Source organism: Lactuca serriola, chromosome 1, assembly GCF_051521515.1.
Source record: "Lactuca serriola cultivar US96UC23 chromosome 1, Lser_US96UC23_V15, whole genome shotgun sequence".
NCBI classification, from domain to species: Eukaryota; Viridiplantae; Streptophyta; class Magnoliopsida; order Asterales; family Asteraceae; genus Lactuca; species Lactuca serriola.
In genome coordinates, this window is record NC_136408.1 from 256994756 (window position 1) to 257010615 (window position 15860).

The following is a 15860-nucleotide window of genomic DNA, read 5'->3' on the forward strand; positions in this document are numbered from 1 at the left end:
CTCATGGAAATGAAGAGACATGGGTATTAGGGTTTACATGGATGTAACCCTTATCCACCACACTATATAAAGAAGGCTTTGGTTCTTGAAATCAAACTAGTTGACACTTGTTGAGGTGAGGGCCGATTTCAAGATAGTAGTGACTATTCTCTCAAAGTTCCAAGTTTGTGGTGATTTGTGATTTCCATTTGAGGCATCCACACTATTGGTGCTAGGCTCTAAAACTCCAAGGAATCAACTACAACTACAAGGTAAGTATTTCTACTAGCTTTATTTGATTCAAGTTCCCCATGCCATGCTAGTTAGGATATGAGCCTTGGAAAAATAATTATTTGCATGTATCTTAGACAAACATAGATCCAAGGTTTATTAGGGTTGCATGTACACTTAGGAAGTGTTAGAATGCTCAAAACCCATCAGTTCTTAGGACCAAAACCCAGCAGTTACAACATAACTGAACATACCCTACTGTATTCCTGTCCTAAGGCCCCGCCTGTCTTGGACCTCACCCCTATCCTGTTACTAGCGAGTCATCGAACCCCGTCCAAGCTCCTATTGTAAGTGAGATACGGGCCCCTGCGCACACTCACTCCATACCTATCTCGGGCCTTGCCCCTTCTCTGCTACTAATGAGATATGGAACACTATCCATACTCTGCTATTGGTGAGATATGAGACCTCGCCCCACACTCACCTCCCTACAAGGTACATACATGCATCACACAGACAATAAGTATACTCTATCATGCAAACCATTCCTTGGGCACCCGACCGACATTGGACCTTGGTCCTGAATATCATACAAGCAAACAATGCCTAGTGCTAACCCTCGGGTCTTCCTACTCATAACTACATGGGCCGACATTGTAGTCGTAGACCCATTCACACAAAGGGAAACTCACCTGCACTGCTGAACTTTTGCTGATAACCCTCTGACTGCTGACCGCCAATTCTCTGAACCGCTGCTCCACTAGCTCGCCGAGCTACTCTAGAAGCCAACTAAGTCCACTCTTGTCAAAGTCAAAGTCCTGGTCAAAGTCAAACTTCTTGACTGACTTCACTCGCCGAGTCAACCTGTTGACTCGCCGAGTCCTTATGCTCTGAAACTCTCACAATACCCTCAACTCACCGAGTCACCCCGCCGACTCGTCGAGTTCAACGATCTCTGAGCCCCATCCTGTCCAACTCACTGAGTCACCACTCAACTCACCGATCTAAGTCTTAACCAGAAAAAGGTTGAGGTTCTGCGATCCAAATTGTCGAGTACAAGAACAGACTCGCCGAGTCCAGGGCAATATTCAATAGACTCGCCGAGTTGTTCTTCCAACTCGTCGAGTTCCTGCCTATCTTCATCTAACTCGCCGAGTCCACCCATGTGACTCGCCGAGTAGCTTCAGTTCTTAATCCATACAGTGGCTTTTCGAGCCATGCAGGGGCTCCATCTTGTAGATCCACTCTTCCAAAGTCTATTCCTCACGTAAAGTTGCAAACTTTATGTGAAACCAAGGAGCTATAGGCTTAAAACACTCTAGGGCTAGGGTTTGGGGCAAACATGCTTTACCAACACACCAAAAATTGATACTTTATGGGTCTCTGGGCCAAGACACACCTAGATCTGAAGTAGCAACCTCAGATATGGACTTCTAACTCGAAAAGGCTCCTTATCATACCAAAATGGCCCCAAAACATCATCCATGAGGAGATCTAGAAGCAACAAAGGCAAGGTGACAGATTGTTACCTTCAAACTGATGCTCACAACAAAAGGGTTGGATCCTCCAGCTCCTTAGTGGTCAAATCCTCCAAATATTCCTCTAGCAAAAGCCCCACACTCACTTTCTTCCTTCTCTCACTCAACTTAGGGTTGGGAATCGTGTATAGCAGCTTCTGGCCGACAAGGGGGACTAAGGAGAGGATATAAGGTCCTTTAAATAGGGTGCAAAACCTCAGATTAGGGCTTTCCTCGATCAGACCAGACTCGCCGAGTCCAATTGCCGACTCGTCGAGTCGGTCACTTATTCCATAACCCGGATCCCACTCCGAATCGTCGAGTTCACCTATGGACTCGACGAGTTGACCCCTTGACTTAGGGTTTTCCTTTCCTTTCTTAGTCATTCTGATTCTGGGTGTTACAACTCTCCCCCACTTAAACTAAACTTTGTCCTCGTAGTTTCTCTACGGCCAATCGCCCTGCAATATGCTTTCAACACTCTGCTTGATAGACCTAACACCCGCTGACTACCTTCGTTGGCCTTCCGCCCGGTCATTCTGACTACCATTAATCCTTGCGGATAATATTCTCGGGTTAACCGTAACCCTGACCATCTTGGAAACACAACTTACTCAACTGACAATCCTTTTGGTACTCCCCGAGTACTTATGCTGGACATCCTAGGGGTTCACCCCCTTTTCCTTTTGCGTTTTCCGGCCTCCCCAAGGCAACATTCCATAACCAACTACCTCCCTTATCGCTGTGAAGGACTCATCCTTCACCGAATCCATTACTCCTGCTACTTCCAGTGCAGTCATTACTGCCAGTACCCACTGGATACTTCTTACTACTATAGCTTAGCGCTGAGCACCCATCACAACGAATGGTTCAGATAATCCTTTGAGTAAAAGATTCATCCATGCAAGGGTTAGACTCAAACAAGAGCTGCGCAACATGGTCAAACCCTTTCCTCTGAGATTATCCAACCCTGTTGTGAGATGCATAGCACTCCCCGATCAAATAGCTGTCTTGCACCATAGCCTTCTTACCATCATTGCCACTAACTGAAAATTTCTTCTGCCCCTTATCCGCCTTCCGGATGGACCGAGACCACCCTGGTCCCTACTAATCTATCAATATCTGGATTACCGGACTCCTACCGGTCGCTAGTCCCATCATAATCTCTCAGTCGCTCCCAACGACTTCCGAAGAAACTCCGGCCACCTAATACTGCTCCATCTACCCTGCCACTCTGGTGCTACAAGTCCTGGGATCCTCGATCCCCTAACTTGACCCTAAGGTCCTTACCAGGTCCCACCTGTGCTACTAAAACTCACGGGCCTCGCCCATGGGTCTCACCCGACTATACTACAGAGCAACCCTGCTCTCAGGTCTCACCTATACTGCTACTCACCTACGGGCCTTGCCCACAGGTCTCACCCAACTACATCCTGGAGCAGCCTCTCCCAAGGTCTCACCTTTCTAGGGCTATTCAGGCTAGTTCCATACTATTCTCATCAACTATCCATTCCTGATCCTTACCTTGATCACTAGGAGGTAAGGGCCTTGCCCAAACTCTGCTAACTAGGAGTTATGGGCCTCCGCCCACTCTCCGCTGACTAAGCTGCTAGGGAATGCTACGGCTTACCCGTAGTCTTACAACACCTTCTATGCTAACTGACCGCTAGTGAATGCTACGGCTACCCCGTAGTCTTACAACACTTCCCACTACTGACTTGCTGCTGGAAAATGTTGCGGCTCTCCCGCCGCTCTACCATGCTCTTCATGCTGTCTCTGCTACTGACTGCTAACACAAAAGCATCCCATGCTAACCGTTCTCAAGATCCTCATTCCGACTCACTCGAGTCTTATAGGCGATCCTCCAACCTGAATTCCCAACTAGATACTAACCATCTCGATTACATGAACTAACTGTCGGGAAGTTTCTCAAACTCCCAACGCTGAACTCCTCAATCCATTAATCACTATGCTACTTCCTTTCCTTCTTAGAGGCCGTGTACTCATTCTGGATCTACGTGCTCTTACCCTTGTACTCTTGGAGGGTTCTCCCCCACTTTGATCCTGCCTACCTCACTGCTCAAAGCTTGAGAAGAATTCTCAATCTTCTCTGCTATACCGCAATCAATCTGCTGAAGAACCGAGCTTGCCATAACTAGGGATCTAATCGACCCATCACTTAATAACACCTTTCTGAATCCAGCGGGTCACTACTGAGTTCCACACAAGCATGCTATAGTTACTGCATCCTATGTAACCTGCTTCCATTGGGCACAACCCGTAACTACCATTTTAATATCCAAGGTATGCAGATGGCATAGAACTAAATCACAAGCAAGCCGCACAACTTTAAAATACTCATACCAATAACGATACAGAACCATAACAATATAATCATGAATGAAGGAAACAGAAAACGAAAGTCGCATACCTGCGACGTCCGGCGCTGCTCACGTCTCCATGGTAGTCATCTGAAAAGCCCTGCCTTTGACCACAGGCGCCTCTGCTCGGCCCTGACGGTCGTCTGAGATCCTCAGAGTTGCAGGGGTAGGTGCTATCACCTGTCCTACCGGAAGCAAACTGGGACACCAGGCCTTCTTGTGGCCCCGCTGACCGCAGTTAAAACATATCAGGTCTGATCCCTGTGTGGTGGTAGCAGTACAATCTCTGCTAAAATGACCAGTTCGGCCGCACTTAGAGCAACCACTACCACTCCTACATGCACCCTCATGCGTCCTGCCGCACCTCCCGCATCGGCCACGGCTCTGGTAATCCCTCGATCTCGAATCTGAACCCTTAGGCCTTTTGCCCGAACCTGTGGCTACCTGAACCTCATCTGGCTTCCTCTTTCGGATCTGCTCCAAATCAATATCCCTCTCTCTAGCTCGAGCAATGATATCCTCCAACGTTTTGCATCTGGACCTGCTCACAAACTGCCTGATGTCATCCCTCAACATCTCGTGGTATTGGGCATTTTTCATCTCCTCATCCGCGACATACTGCGGAACAAGAAGGGCACTCTCCCTGAAATTGGCGGTGATCTCCGCCACAGTCTTAGTAGTCTGCGTCAAATCATGAAACTCCCATTCATGTTGAGTCAAATATATTCAATCACAACTAACCATTCATGTTGGATCAAACTCTTAAACAACATTAAATTTGCATAAATGTTTATGGGCAACCAAGATAACGTTGATGTATAAAGACAGCAGAATATGACTTATTATGGTAATTAACTTTTCAGATTATTCACATCTGGGTAATTATCTTTTTTTTAATATGACCATTATGACCTGTTGTAGCCGGTTACAACCTACTTGGTCATATGTAAACACTTCCAACAACTTCGTTATTTAGATGTGTACATAAAAAATAGTTATCCAAATATGAATAAAACGAAAAATAAGAGCAAATAACACAAATGGTCCTGTGGTTTGGGGGAATTTGTTTTTTTGGTCCCTAACTTATTGTTTTAACTCAGATGGTCCTTACTGTTTATTTTTGTTGCGTGTTTAGTCCCTGTCTTACCTAAAAAGACTATTGTGACCTTATTAATTTATTTTTTAGTTAATTTTATAATTTACGTATTTATTTTTTGTATATTTAAAAAATTAATAAACCCCACATATCTTTGACTCAACTATAATGAGATGCACAGATATATAGTTCGATGCTTATTTCAATCGGAAAAGGAAATTATTAAATATGTCATTTAACTTTTATAGAACATTATGCATTGTAGTAAAAAATATAGAATTATATGAAAAGTGACGCTTTTCAAATTATCATGGATGCTCTACCGAACGAAGTGTAGCCATCCAATGCATGTTTTCTTAACGAATCCATGAAAAGTAACTAGAAATAATAATTTTCATTATATACCTCAAATGCAATCTAATACTAGTTCATTTCTAGTTCCATCAAAGTAAATTGTAAATAAAAAACAAAACTAAAAATTTAATGAACAAGTAACAAGTCATTACTTATTCTAACTACTAACTAATGATTTACGCCACAGAAACAACGATGGGGCTCTTCACTAGGTGCTTTCCATCAGACCATATAAGTTCACCAAAAACGTAACCTTTAATCACTTTCGTGCCATCAGCTTTCACTGTCAACTGAAACTTCTTTACTTCACCTTGCTTCTGAAAATTAGGAACTTTAGGTTCCACGTCTACCGATATCCCAACCGGGCTCCTAACACGAACTACATAGATACCAGGTTTATCCACATTCTTAAGTTTCCTTGTGACAGTGACTGTACCAGATAGTTTATGGACAGTTATGGAAGGGTAGTTTAAATCTAAGATGGCGTTGTTTGATTCTGGGCATTCATAAGGGTACCCAGAGAACTTCTGAAGCAAGGTTTGGTTGTATCCACTAGCGCAAAAAAAGTCAAGGTAGTCGTTTACACTTAAGTCGTAAACCAATCCTGGATCCACTGCACGGTTTGGGCAAATATCTCCAGCTCCATGACTGAATGGATTTGCCTCACTCTTACTTGCATCCATCATTGGTTGCCCCTCGTTGTCTCTCGAATTAGCTGCACGAAAACAATAACAACAATCAAATGCCAACCTACTACAATCTAAGTGTCATAAGGTTTCTCTTCGATTCATGAAAATGATGGTGAGGAAACGTTTTCACTAAGAAGATTTTAAGTAGGTAGCAGTTGTGATATTTGCATTCTCATATAATTAGTGGAGCGTGTGTGGTTAACCGACACACTAACTAGTGAGAATTGCAAAAGGCCTAGACAGACATGTGAGCTATATAAGGAAAGGTGTATGATTCTGATAAAGTCTTATCAAAGCATCTCGTATCAGAAATCTGAACTTTGGTAAGAAAGTCAATAAAGTATTGATTTCTAGAAGTCCAACTAAGTTCTAGATACATGTCAGAGCTAGTGGGAGCATAAGTGTTATGCTAATAATCATCATGTTAGTGGGAGCATGATTATTATGTTAAGTGTTGCAAGTTAGCAATGTTAATTATAGAAAACAAAAGTTTCAATTCGGGTTTGAAAGGTTGTTTTGCTATAATTAAGGGAAAGGATTTTATACTTCATTCCAATTCTACAAGCTTAGATTGAGATTTTAATCTACTTTAGTCAAGGATATATAAGAATGTTATGTTGGAATGGTTCAACATAAGGAAATTCTATATATGTTGCATTCCCAAAATTTGATTATGATTACGGCATACCTCTTCATAGTTCGAATTATGAGAACATGGCAAATAAAATTTTTTTATAGCATGAATTGTGTCCCATATGCTTCGGATATAGGATCGATTGCATGTGCTATAATATTTATCCATTCTAAATTTTCCTAATGCTTAGGGAATTAAGAAGGGAAAAAGGATTAGAACTGGATATGACTAAAATGATTAAGCAATTGTTGAGGACAAATTGAGGTTTACCAAAGTTTGGTTACTCATGGACAATTGGAAGTATAGAGTAAGGATCATATTGACATATTTTGAAAAGAGGCAACTCTTGTTCAAAAGTGATGGTCAAAATGGGAATATGGAATTGTTTCCATAGGTGGAAGTTATTCTTTGAATCTGTGTAAGATTAAAGAACTTAATGCAAAGAAGGATGTTCAAAGGAATGTACTTTGAATTTGAGACTTCATTTCCATGGAATTGCTTTCCATTTGAATGCTCTATAATGTCTGTCGCCGAGTCTTTGTGACTTTTGTGCATAGTCATTACAAGGGGATCATTGCATATGAGTTTAGAATCTAACAGATTACAGTAAATAGCAAGAGTTTTCTATTCTTACATAGAGTTTGGTATTCTTATAAAAGGGATTGGGATTGTGAAATGAGCAACATTGGAGTCGTGTTCAATTGATCTATTTCACAAAAGAAAGGACCATAGGTAAACATAGTATGCATGCTTGGTGCATGGCATGGCTATTGTTTCAATTCAAGTAATAAGTTGATTAATCGAAACATGAATAATGAGTAATCAATATGGTGCTTAGATAAAAAGGTTTTTATTTACACTCAAGAGTTTGGGGCCATATAAGATTAGTATTATTTCTGTGTTTCACTTTGCATATTTTGACTTCCAGAATAATTATTTTATTCAAACCATCCACAGTCATTCATATGTTGGAAGTAGATATGAATCAAGACTGTCATGAATCTGGCTTGTAAGATTTGTCTAAGGTGCATTAGACATAGCAATGGTTGCTACAACATTCATGAGTGCTCATAAATTCTGAGTATTGGATTTAACCCATGCTCATTTGAATCACTTCATGGATTTTATCACGAGTGAATCATGAGACGATAATATCTTATATTCTTCAAACCTAGAGATATAAGTTGTTGACTATGAGTTGGTTATACATTGATTGCACGAAAACGCATTGGTAACTCGATGTTATAAAACGTGCCTTTGTGTATGATTCAACAAGTAGTCAGTACAAGTATATAAGTCGAAGTTTATCCATTCCTTTTACACACAAAGGGATAAAAGCGATATCTGTGGGCCCCTCGATGATATAGTGATGACAAAATATAAGTGCTCGGCTGGGCCTGGACTGATTTGATTTGTTCAATTAGTCGGTCGTCATGAATCAGACATCGGGAAACAACAAATGGACATAGAGAATGATTATAATCCATGTCTCAGTCCATATGATATCTAGAATGGAGGAATATATGATCACTTATCTAATGGACGCGTCATTGATTTGTTCAGAGTTCGACAACGGCTTTTGAGAGCTACGATTTCTAGTCGGGTTATAAAGTCGTACTTGCAATAATAGTTTTAGACTTATCCAAGTGGGAGACCGTTGGATTAGTGTCTAAGTCCATAACTATAGTTGGTATATACTTGACCCGACCCGGCATGGTCCATTTGGGTTGCATGAAATCATGCATGACTAAAATGAGAGAAATAACACTTAAGGTTTATTAATATATTATAAATTCTAATATATTAATAAGATTATTTAATTAGTATTGATCAAGAATTAATCTAGAATTAATTAAGTGATCAAAAGAAGGCTAATTAAAATATATGGGTTGATTGTGTAAATCATCCATACTTATATAGTGGGCTAATGCTCCATGGATTATCAAGTTGGGCTAAAACCCATAGGATGCTCCATGGATGCTCCATTGTGTATTTGAACCCATGGATCCAAGGAAATGGAAAGCCATGACAATTAGGGTTTACCCTAATTGTGACTAACTATATAATGATCTTATAATTGAAGAAATCGGCCGCTAAGTGAAAGAAGTGAGGTCAAGTCGATTTTGAAGTGTTCTATTTTATCTCTAAGTTATTCCAAATGCATTTGATGTTGTGTGAACCATTTGAGGTGTCACACTTGGGGCACTAGGCTCTCAAGCTACATGGAATCAAGAACCAACAAAGAGGTATGTAATTCTACTAGATTTTATATTACTTGTACTTCACAATATGCTAGTTAGGATAAATACCTTGGAAATTGATATTTGCATGTATAATAGAGAAAACATAAATCCAAAGTATTTAGGGTTGCATGTACACCATAGGAGTGTTAGAATGCTCAAAACCCATCAGCCTTGACCAAGGAACCGAGGGATCATGACGGATCTTGACATATCGACATAAAATATCACTTTATTCGACATCAGGTGGAAGAAGGACTCCTCGTAGTAAAGAGGGTATCGTCAGAGGATAACCCAGCATATCTGCTTACGAAAGGACTGAGCAGGGTTAAGCACTTGCAGCACGCTAGGAGCATCGGGATGAAGGACGATATTAGTTTAGATTAGATAGTTTAGAAACGTGTAATAGATAAATTGTAATTAACATTTGATGATTAAATAAAAGAGTATTATTTATTAGTAATGTTACCGTCTTACGTTAATTGTTTGCCTATTATTTCACTTTGCGTGTTTTGACTTCCAGAATAATGAGATTATTCGAACCGTCCACAGTCGTTCATATGTTGGAAGTAGGTATGAATGAAGACTGTCATGAATTGGTGTGTAGATTGTCTAAAGTGTATTAGACATAGCAAAAGTTTGCTACAACGTTCATGAGTGCTTATGAGTTTGATTTGAGCTTTGGAATAAACCCACGCTTGCTGGAATCACTTCATGGAATTTATCTCGAGTGATCGGAAGGCGATAATATCATATGGTCTTAAAACCTAGATATATGGTTTATTTTTTGCTAATTGGTTGTGCATTGATGATGTGTAAACGCATCAGTAACTTGATGTTATAAAACACATTATTGTGTATGATTTGATTAGTAGATAGTAAATGCATATAAGTCGAAGTTTATCTGTTCCTTTTATCTTAAGAGGGTAAAACCGATATCAGGGCCCCTCGATGATTTGGTTTGACTTATGTGCCGGGCCCAGTTAGGACTGAATTGATGTGTTCAATTAAGTTGTATGTCAAACGAATCATAGATTGAGAAACAAACTGATGGACAATAAGTATGACTATGTTCCATGTAATTGTCCACACGATATGTAGAACAGAGGACTATACGATCCCTTATCTAAAGGACATGTTACTGATAAGATTAGAGTTTGACAGCGTCTTTGAGAGCTACGATTGCTAATCGGATTGTGCTTACATTTGTAGTTACTAGACTTATCCAAGTGGGAGACTGTTGGATTGGTGTCTAAGCCCGTAACTATATTTGGTAAGTACTTGACCCGGTTGTGCATGGTCCTTTTGGGTTGCCTTCAATGAAGCAACATGATAGGATGATTTATTAAGAAAGAGGTTATTATGATTTATTAATATGTTATATGAATAATATATTAATAGAGAAATCATATAATTAAATTAATATTAGACAATAATTAATTAAGAAATTAATTCTGTGGCTAAAAGAGATTAATTTAATAACAAAGAATTAAACTGTCAAATGTGTGATAGATGGGTATTGGGCTGAGGAGCCTCTTGGACTAGGCATGGATGAAATTAGGATGTGTCCATCCATAATTTCGGCCCTAAGGCCCTATTCCAGAAGCTTCCTTAGATAGCTTAACGCCTAAGCTGTCCATTAGGGTTTAGACTGAAACCCTAGCAGCTCCAGTATAAATAGGACCCTAAGGCTTACAATTTTCATCCACTTGAAACCCTAGAAAGATCATAGCCGAAATTGTGCCTGTTGTAACCTCTCTCCAAGATCATTCTTTTGCTATTGGTGTTTGTAAGCCTTTAGAGGAGTGACACTTGTGACTCTAAGCTTCAAAGACAAGAAGATTCAAGAAAACAACAAGAGGTAATCATCTAGATCTGATTTGTCAAATTAATTTCGAATTATACTCATTAGATCTAGGTTTTGAAAGTCTTGGATGAATGCATGTACAATTAGAGAAATCTAGATCCAAACATTAGGGTTTGCATGAGCACATAGGATGTTCTTTTGACTCAAACCCATAATGATTCAGGTCGTTAGTGTATCTTATTATTATTTATTTTTATTTTTATTTTATTTTCTATTAGGTGCAACATCTTGGAATATAAGTGTCACTACTATTTTAAATTTGTTCGGAAATTTGTTTTAGTGCTAACACTATTTAAACTTTCTGTGTCCGCCACTGTCTTTAGGGAATATGAATTATTAAGGTAATTAACTTTTTGGTTTGTTCACATATGGGTAACTAGCTTTTTTTGTATACATCTAGGTAACAAACTTGTTGAAGTGTTCATATATGATCATTATGACCTGCTATAGCAGGTTACATCTACAACAGGTCATAATGGTCATATGTAAATATTTTCAATAAGTTCGTTACCTAGATATGTACAAAAAAAATAGTTACCCAAATATGAACAAGACGAAAAGTAAGAGTAAATTACACTAATGCTCCCTATGATTTGGGGGAATTTCTGTGTTTGGTCCCTAATTTATTTTTTTAACTCGGATGATCCCTACTGTTTATTTTTGTTGCGCGTTTGGTCTTTTTCTTACCTAAAAAGACTATTGTGCCCTTATTAATTTATTTTTTTAATTAATTTTTTTTATTTATGTATTTATTCATTATATATCTAAAAAAATTAATAGACACCACATATATGTATCTCCTCACCATCCTGTCTCTCATCCTCCTCAACTTCTATTTCTTTTACATCTTTAGTGATATCGACGTCTTCACCATCCATTCTTTTTTCGGTCCTTCAACTCCGTCGAATCAACACCACAACCAAATAAAGATGAAGTGAGAGTGAGTTATGGTGTTGGTTCGTCAGAGTTGAAGGACCAAAAAAAGAAGAATGGTGAAGGCGTCGATGTCACTAAAGATGGAAAAGAAATAGAAGTTGAGGAGAATGAGAGATGAGATGGTAACCGGTGAGACCCAGATTAAATTTCTCAAATGTGGTTTCAGGGTTTGAGGAGATAAAATATGTGGGGTTTATTAATTTTTTAAATATATAAAAAATAAATACATAAATAAAAAAATTAACTATAAAATAAATTAATAAGGCCATAATAGTCTTTTTAGATAAGACATTAACACTATCTTGGTTGCCTATAAACATTTATGCAAATTTAATGTTGTTTAAGAGTTTGATCCAACATGAATGGTTAGTTGTGATTGAATATATTAAACTCTAACTATAATGAGATTCACGGTTATATAGTTCGATGCTTATTTCAATCGGAAAAGGAAATTCTTAAATATGTCATTTAACTTTTAAAGAACATTATGCAATATTGTAGTAAAAAATATAGAATTATATGAAAAGTGAAGCTTTTCAAATTATCATTGATGCTCTATCGAACTAAGTGTAGCCATCCAATGCATGTTTTCTTAACGAATCCATGAAAAGTAACTAGAAATAATAATTTTCATTATATACCTCAAATGCAATCTAATACTAGTTCATTACTAGTTCCATCAAACTAAACTGTAAACTAAAAACAAAACTAAAATTTAATGAACAAGCAACAAGTCATTACTTATTCTAACTACTAACTAATGATTTACGCCACAGAAACAACGATGGGGCTCTTCACTAGGTGCTTTCCATCAGACCATATAAGTTCACCAAAAACGTAACCTTTAATCACTTTCGTATCATCAGCTTTCACTGTCATCTGAAACTTCTTCACTTCACCTTGCTTCTGAAAATTCAAAACTTTTGGTTCCACGTCTACCGATATCCCAACCGGGCTCCTAACACGAACTACATAGATACCAGGTTTATCCACATTCTTAAGTTTCCTTGTGACAGTGACTGTACCAGATAGTTTATGGACAGTTATGGAAGGGTAGTTTAAATCTAAGATGGCGTTGTTTGATTCTGGGCATTCATAAGGGTACCCAGAGAACTTCTGAAGCAAGGTTTGGTTGTATCCACTAGCGCAAAGAAAGTCAAGGTAGTCGTTTACACTTAAGTCGTAAACCAATCCTGGATCCACTGCACGGTTTGGGCAAATATCTCCAGCTCCACGACTGAATGGATTCGCCTCACTCTTACTCGCATCCATCATTGGTTTCCCCTCGTTGTCTCTCGAATTAGCTGCACGAAAACAATAACAACAATCAAACGCTAACCTACTACAATATATAATGTATATTAATTGAAGAAAGTTTAATACCAGTTGTCATGAGAGCGGATTTGATGGCAGCAGGACTCCAGTCAGGGTGAACGCTCTTGAGGAGTCCAACAACTCCAGAAACATGTGGGCATGACATAGAGGTACCTGATTCTATATTATATGGTACGTCTGTTTTCGAATCTTGGGTGAATGCTGCAATGATATTCACTCCAGGTGCTGTAATATCAGGCTGTGTAAAATTCAAGATAGCTTTCAGTTACTCATTATCGATATAATTAACACTGTTAAAATATATTTGGCAGAGAAAATTAGACACCTTGAGAATCCCTGGGGTGACTATATTTGGACCCCTAGAGGAGAAAGCGGCCATGGATGGAGAAGGTTTAATGTTTACCACAGGTGCAGGATGTGTGATGTACCCCAATGGATCACTACAATAACATAGTAATACATGTTTCTAGTCAGTACAGCATATAATGTGTCATGTAAGATAGATATATTAGAGATAAAACGATATTAATGAAAATTACTTTGTAGAGCTGAGATAAGCGTATAGACGAAGCCCATCAGCATAAGTGATGTGTGTTGCTGGAAGGAAGTGAGGATCAGCGATTATTTCATTACCACTGGACTTGTCATTACAAAGAATCATGCCAGAAGCACCAGCAAGAAGAGCTACTTTTCCCTTTTCAACTCTTCCATTGCCTCCCCTTAGGCACACCAAAATCTTCCCATGCACCTTATTCGGATCGAGTGAACCTTCCTTGCAAAGCATCCTACACATAGATATCTACAATCACAAAACTGAAATAATGAAAAAGATTCAAGTAAAAAAAGTAAGTATAACATACGCATTCGTCATTGATGCATCTGCAGCTTTAGCATCTGCAGCATTAAGTAGAGGATACAATCTGTCATCTGGCAAGGATTTGGACAGGCTTAATCCCTGTTATTTTTAGAATCGTCATGAATAAAAATAATTAAGATCGTTATATATCTCACATACGAAGTAAAAAAAAAAAAAAAAAAAAAAAAGTGTTTAAACCTTTAGTCGGAGTCCACTACGAAGTTCGACAAAAGCTTGAAACTCGCGATCGATTGTACTAGCTCCAACGGTTATTATCCAAGGAGCGACATTGGTGACAGTTCCGGGAGCGGGTCCATCATTCCCTGCAGAAAACACGACGGTGATACCTTTCGCGACAGCATGGAAGGAAGCAATGGCTATCGCATCTTGGAAATAATCCGAAGGAGGGCCTCCAAGCGAGACTGATAATACATCAACACCATCTTCAATCGCAACATCAAAGCCTTTCAAGATATCTGCTTCTGTACATTCACCTCCCGTTATAGTTTGAGGCCAGCAGACTTTATACGCAGCGACCCGTGCTTTTGGTGAACCACCTTTGGCTGTTCCGATTCCTATTCCATTGATACTCACTCCTGATACGAAGTTTCCACCAGCAGTTGACAACGTATGGCTACCATGTCCTTCATGGTCACGTGCATTGTTCATTGAAGTACTCAAGGCTCCATACAAGGCTATGTACCCTTTATTAAAGTACTTCGCACCAATGAGTTTACTGCAAACATCATTTTAAACTAGTATATAAATAAATAATTGATTAAGGACACAAGAATTATGTATATCTTAATGCAGAATAGAAAGGAAAAGTAACCATATACGTAATGCATACTTGTTGCAAGCTACTGAGGTTTGGTTCTCACATCCGCCCTTCCACTTTGATGGAATGGGCCCATAACCATCGTCACTGAAGCTTTGTGATTCAGGCCAAACACCTGATCGATGTAGGTGATATACATATAATTAATTAAGATGATCGATCGATTGGTATTTAATTTTTTAAACAAAATATGAATGAGATTCAAAAACTGAAATCTGACACTAAAAATTGATTACGTACCAGTGTCAAGGTTAGCAATGATGATGTTTTTACCAAATCTTGCTTTCCTCCACAAAGAGGATGAATCAATGACACCATTTCTTTCAAGCTTCAAAAAATCCCAAGAACGGGTTGTGTGTAGTTTTATCCCCTTATTTGGAAACACCGACACAACATCAGGATGATCTACATGATTTCAGGTAAAAATGTAAGTCCCTGCATAGTAACATAATAAATAGTATAAAACTGTATATTGTAATTAGCATAGTAATTATACCTGCAAGTTTAGCAGCAGCATCCTCGTCAAGAATAGCAGAGAAACCATTAATATGCTTATCGTATGAGTAAATCATGTCCTCATCAACGCTCACTTCGCTGTACATGCAAAATATTATAATAATAAAAATTAATTAGTACTTAATTCCTAGCTTGCGGTGAAATGATATGTGTGTTTTTTTATGTATTTACATGATGCATGCATGTATGTAAAGAGATTTACCTTCCTAAAATCGAACGAAGAAACTCAAAGTGAGACTCTTTAATCTCAGACGCTTCAAGTCCATTGTTATGTCCTCCCAAATAGACTATATAAGACTGCATCAATGTATACACATCAAATATTTAATCTAAAAGCTAAAGAAATTAAGACGATGAAGATCATGCATGCATGAATGCTGCTTCAAGTTGA

General features: G+C 38.8%; 1 protein-coding gene and 1 pseudogene across 1 annotated transcript; both read right to left on the minus strand.

The window, feature by feature from the left end:
* Window positions 1-5734: 5734 nt before the first annotated feature.
* LOC145067246 (subtilisin-like protease SBT5.4 pseudogene) lies at window positions 5735-6241 on the minus strand (annotated as a pseudogene).
* Window positions 6242-12586: 6345 nt separating this feature from the next.
* LOC145073011 (subtilisin-like protease SBT5.4) lies at window positions 12587-15525 on the minus strand. The gene is made up of 9 exons (XM_079019558.1): window positions 15450-15525; window positions 15194-15358; window positions 14966-15068; window positions 14314-14851; window positions 14120-14214; window positions 13799-14044; window positions 13585-13699; window positions 13308-13497; window positions 12587-13228 (listed from the first exon to the last, which is right to left on the minus strand). The coding sequence occupies exons 1-9, from the start codon at window positions 15523-15525 to the stop codon at window positions 12690-12692; spliced, it is 2067 nt and encodes a 688-aa protein (XP_078875684.1). The 3' UTR covers window positions 12587-12689.
* Between the last annotated feature and the right edge of the window lie 335 nt (window positions 15526-15860).

Coding starts and splice junctions, on each gene's coding strand:
- LOC145073011 (XM_079019558.1), bottom strand. CDS start 15,525: ATGATTTACTCATACGATAAGCATATTAATGGTTTCTCTGCTATTCTT. Junction 14,045..14,119: donor GATGCATCAATGACGAATGC/GTATGTTATACT, acceptor ATCTATGTGTAG/GATGCTTTGCAAGGAAGGTT. Junction 13,700..13,798: donor GCTTATCTCAGCTCTACAAA/GTAATTTTCATT, acceptor ATGTTATTGTAG/TGATCCATTGGGGTACATCA.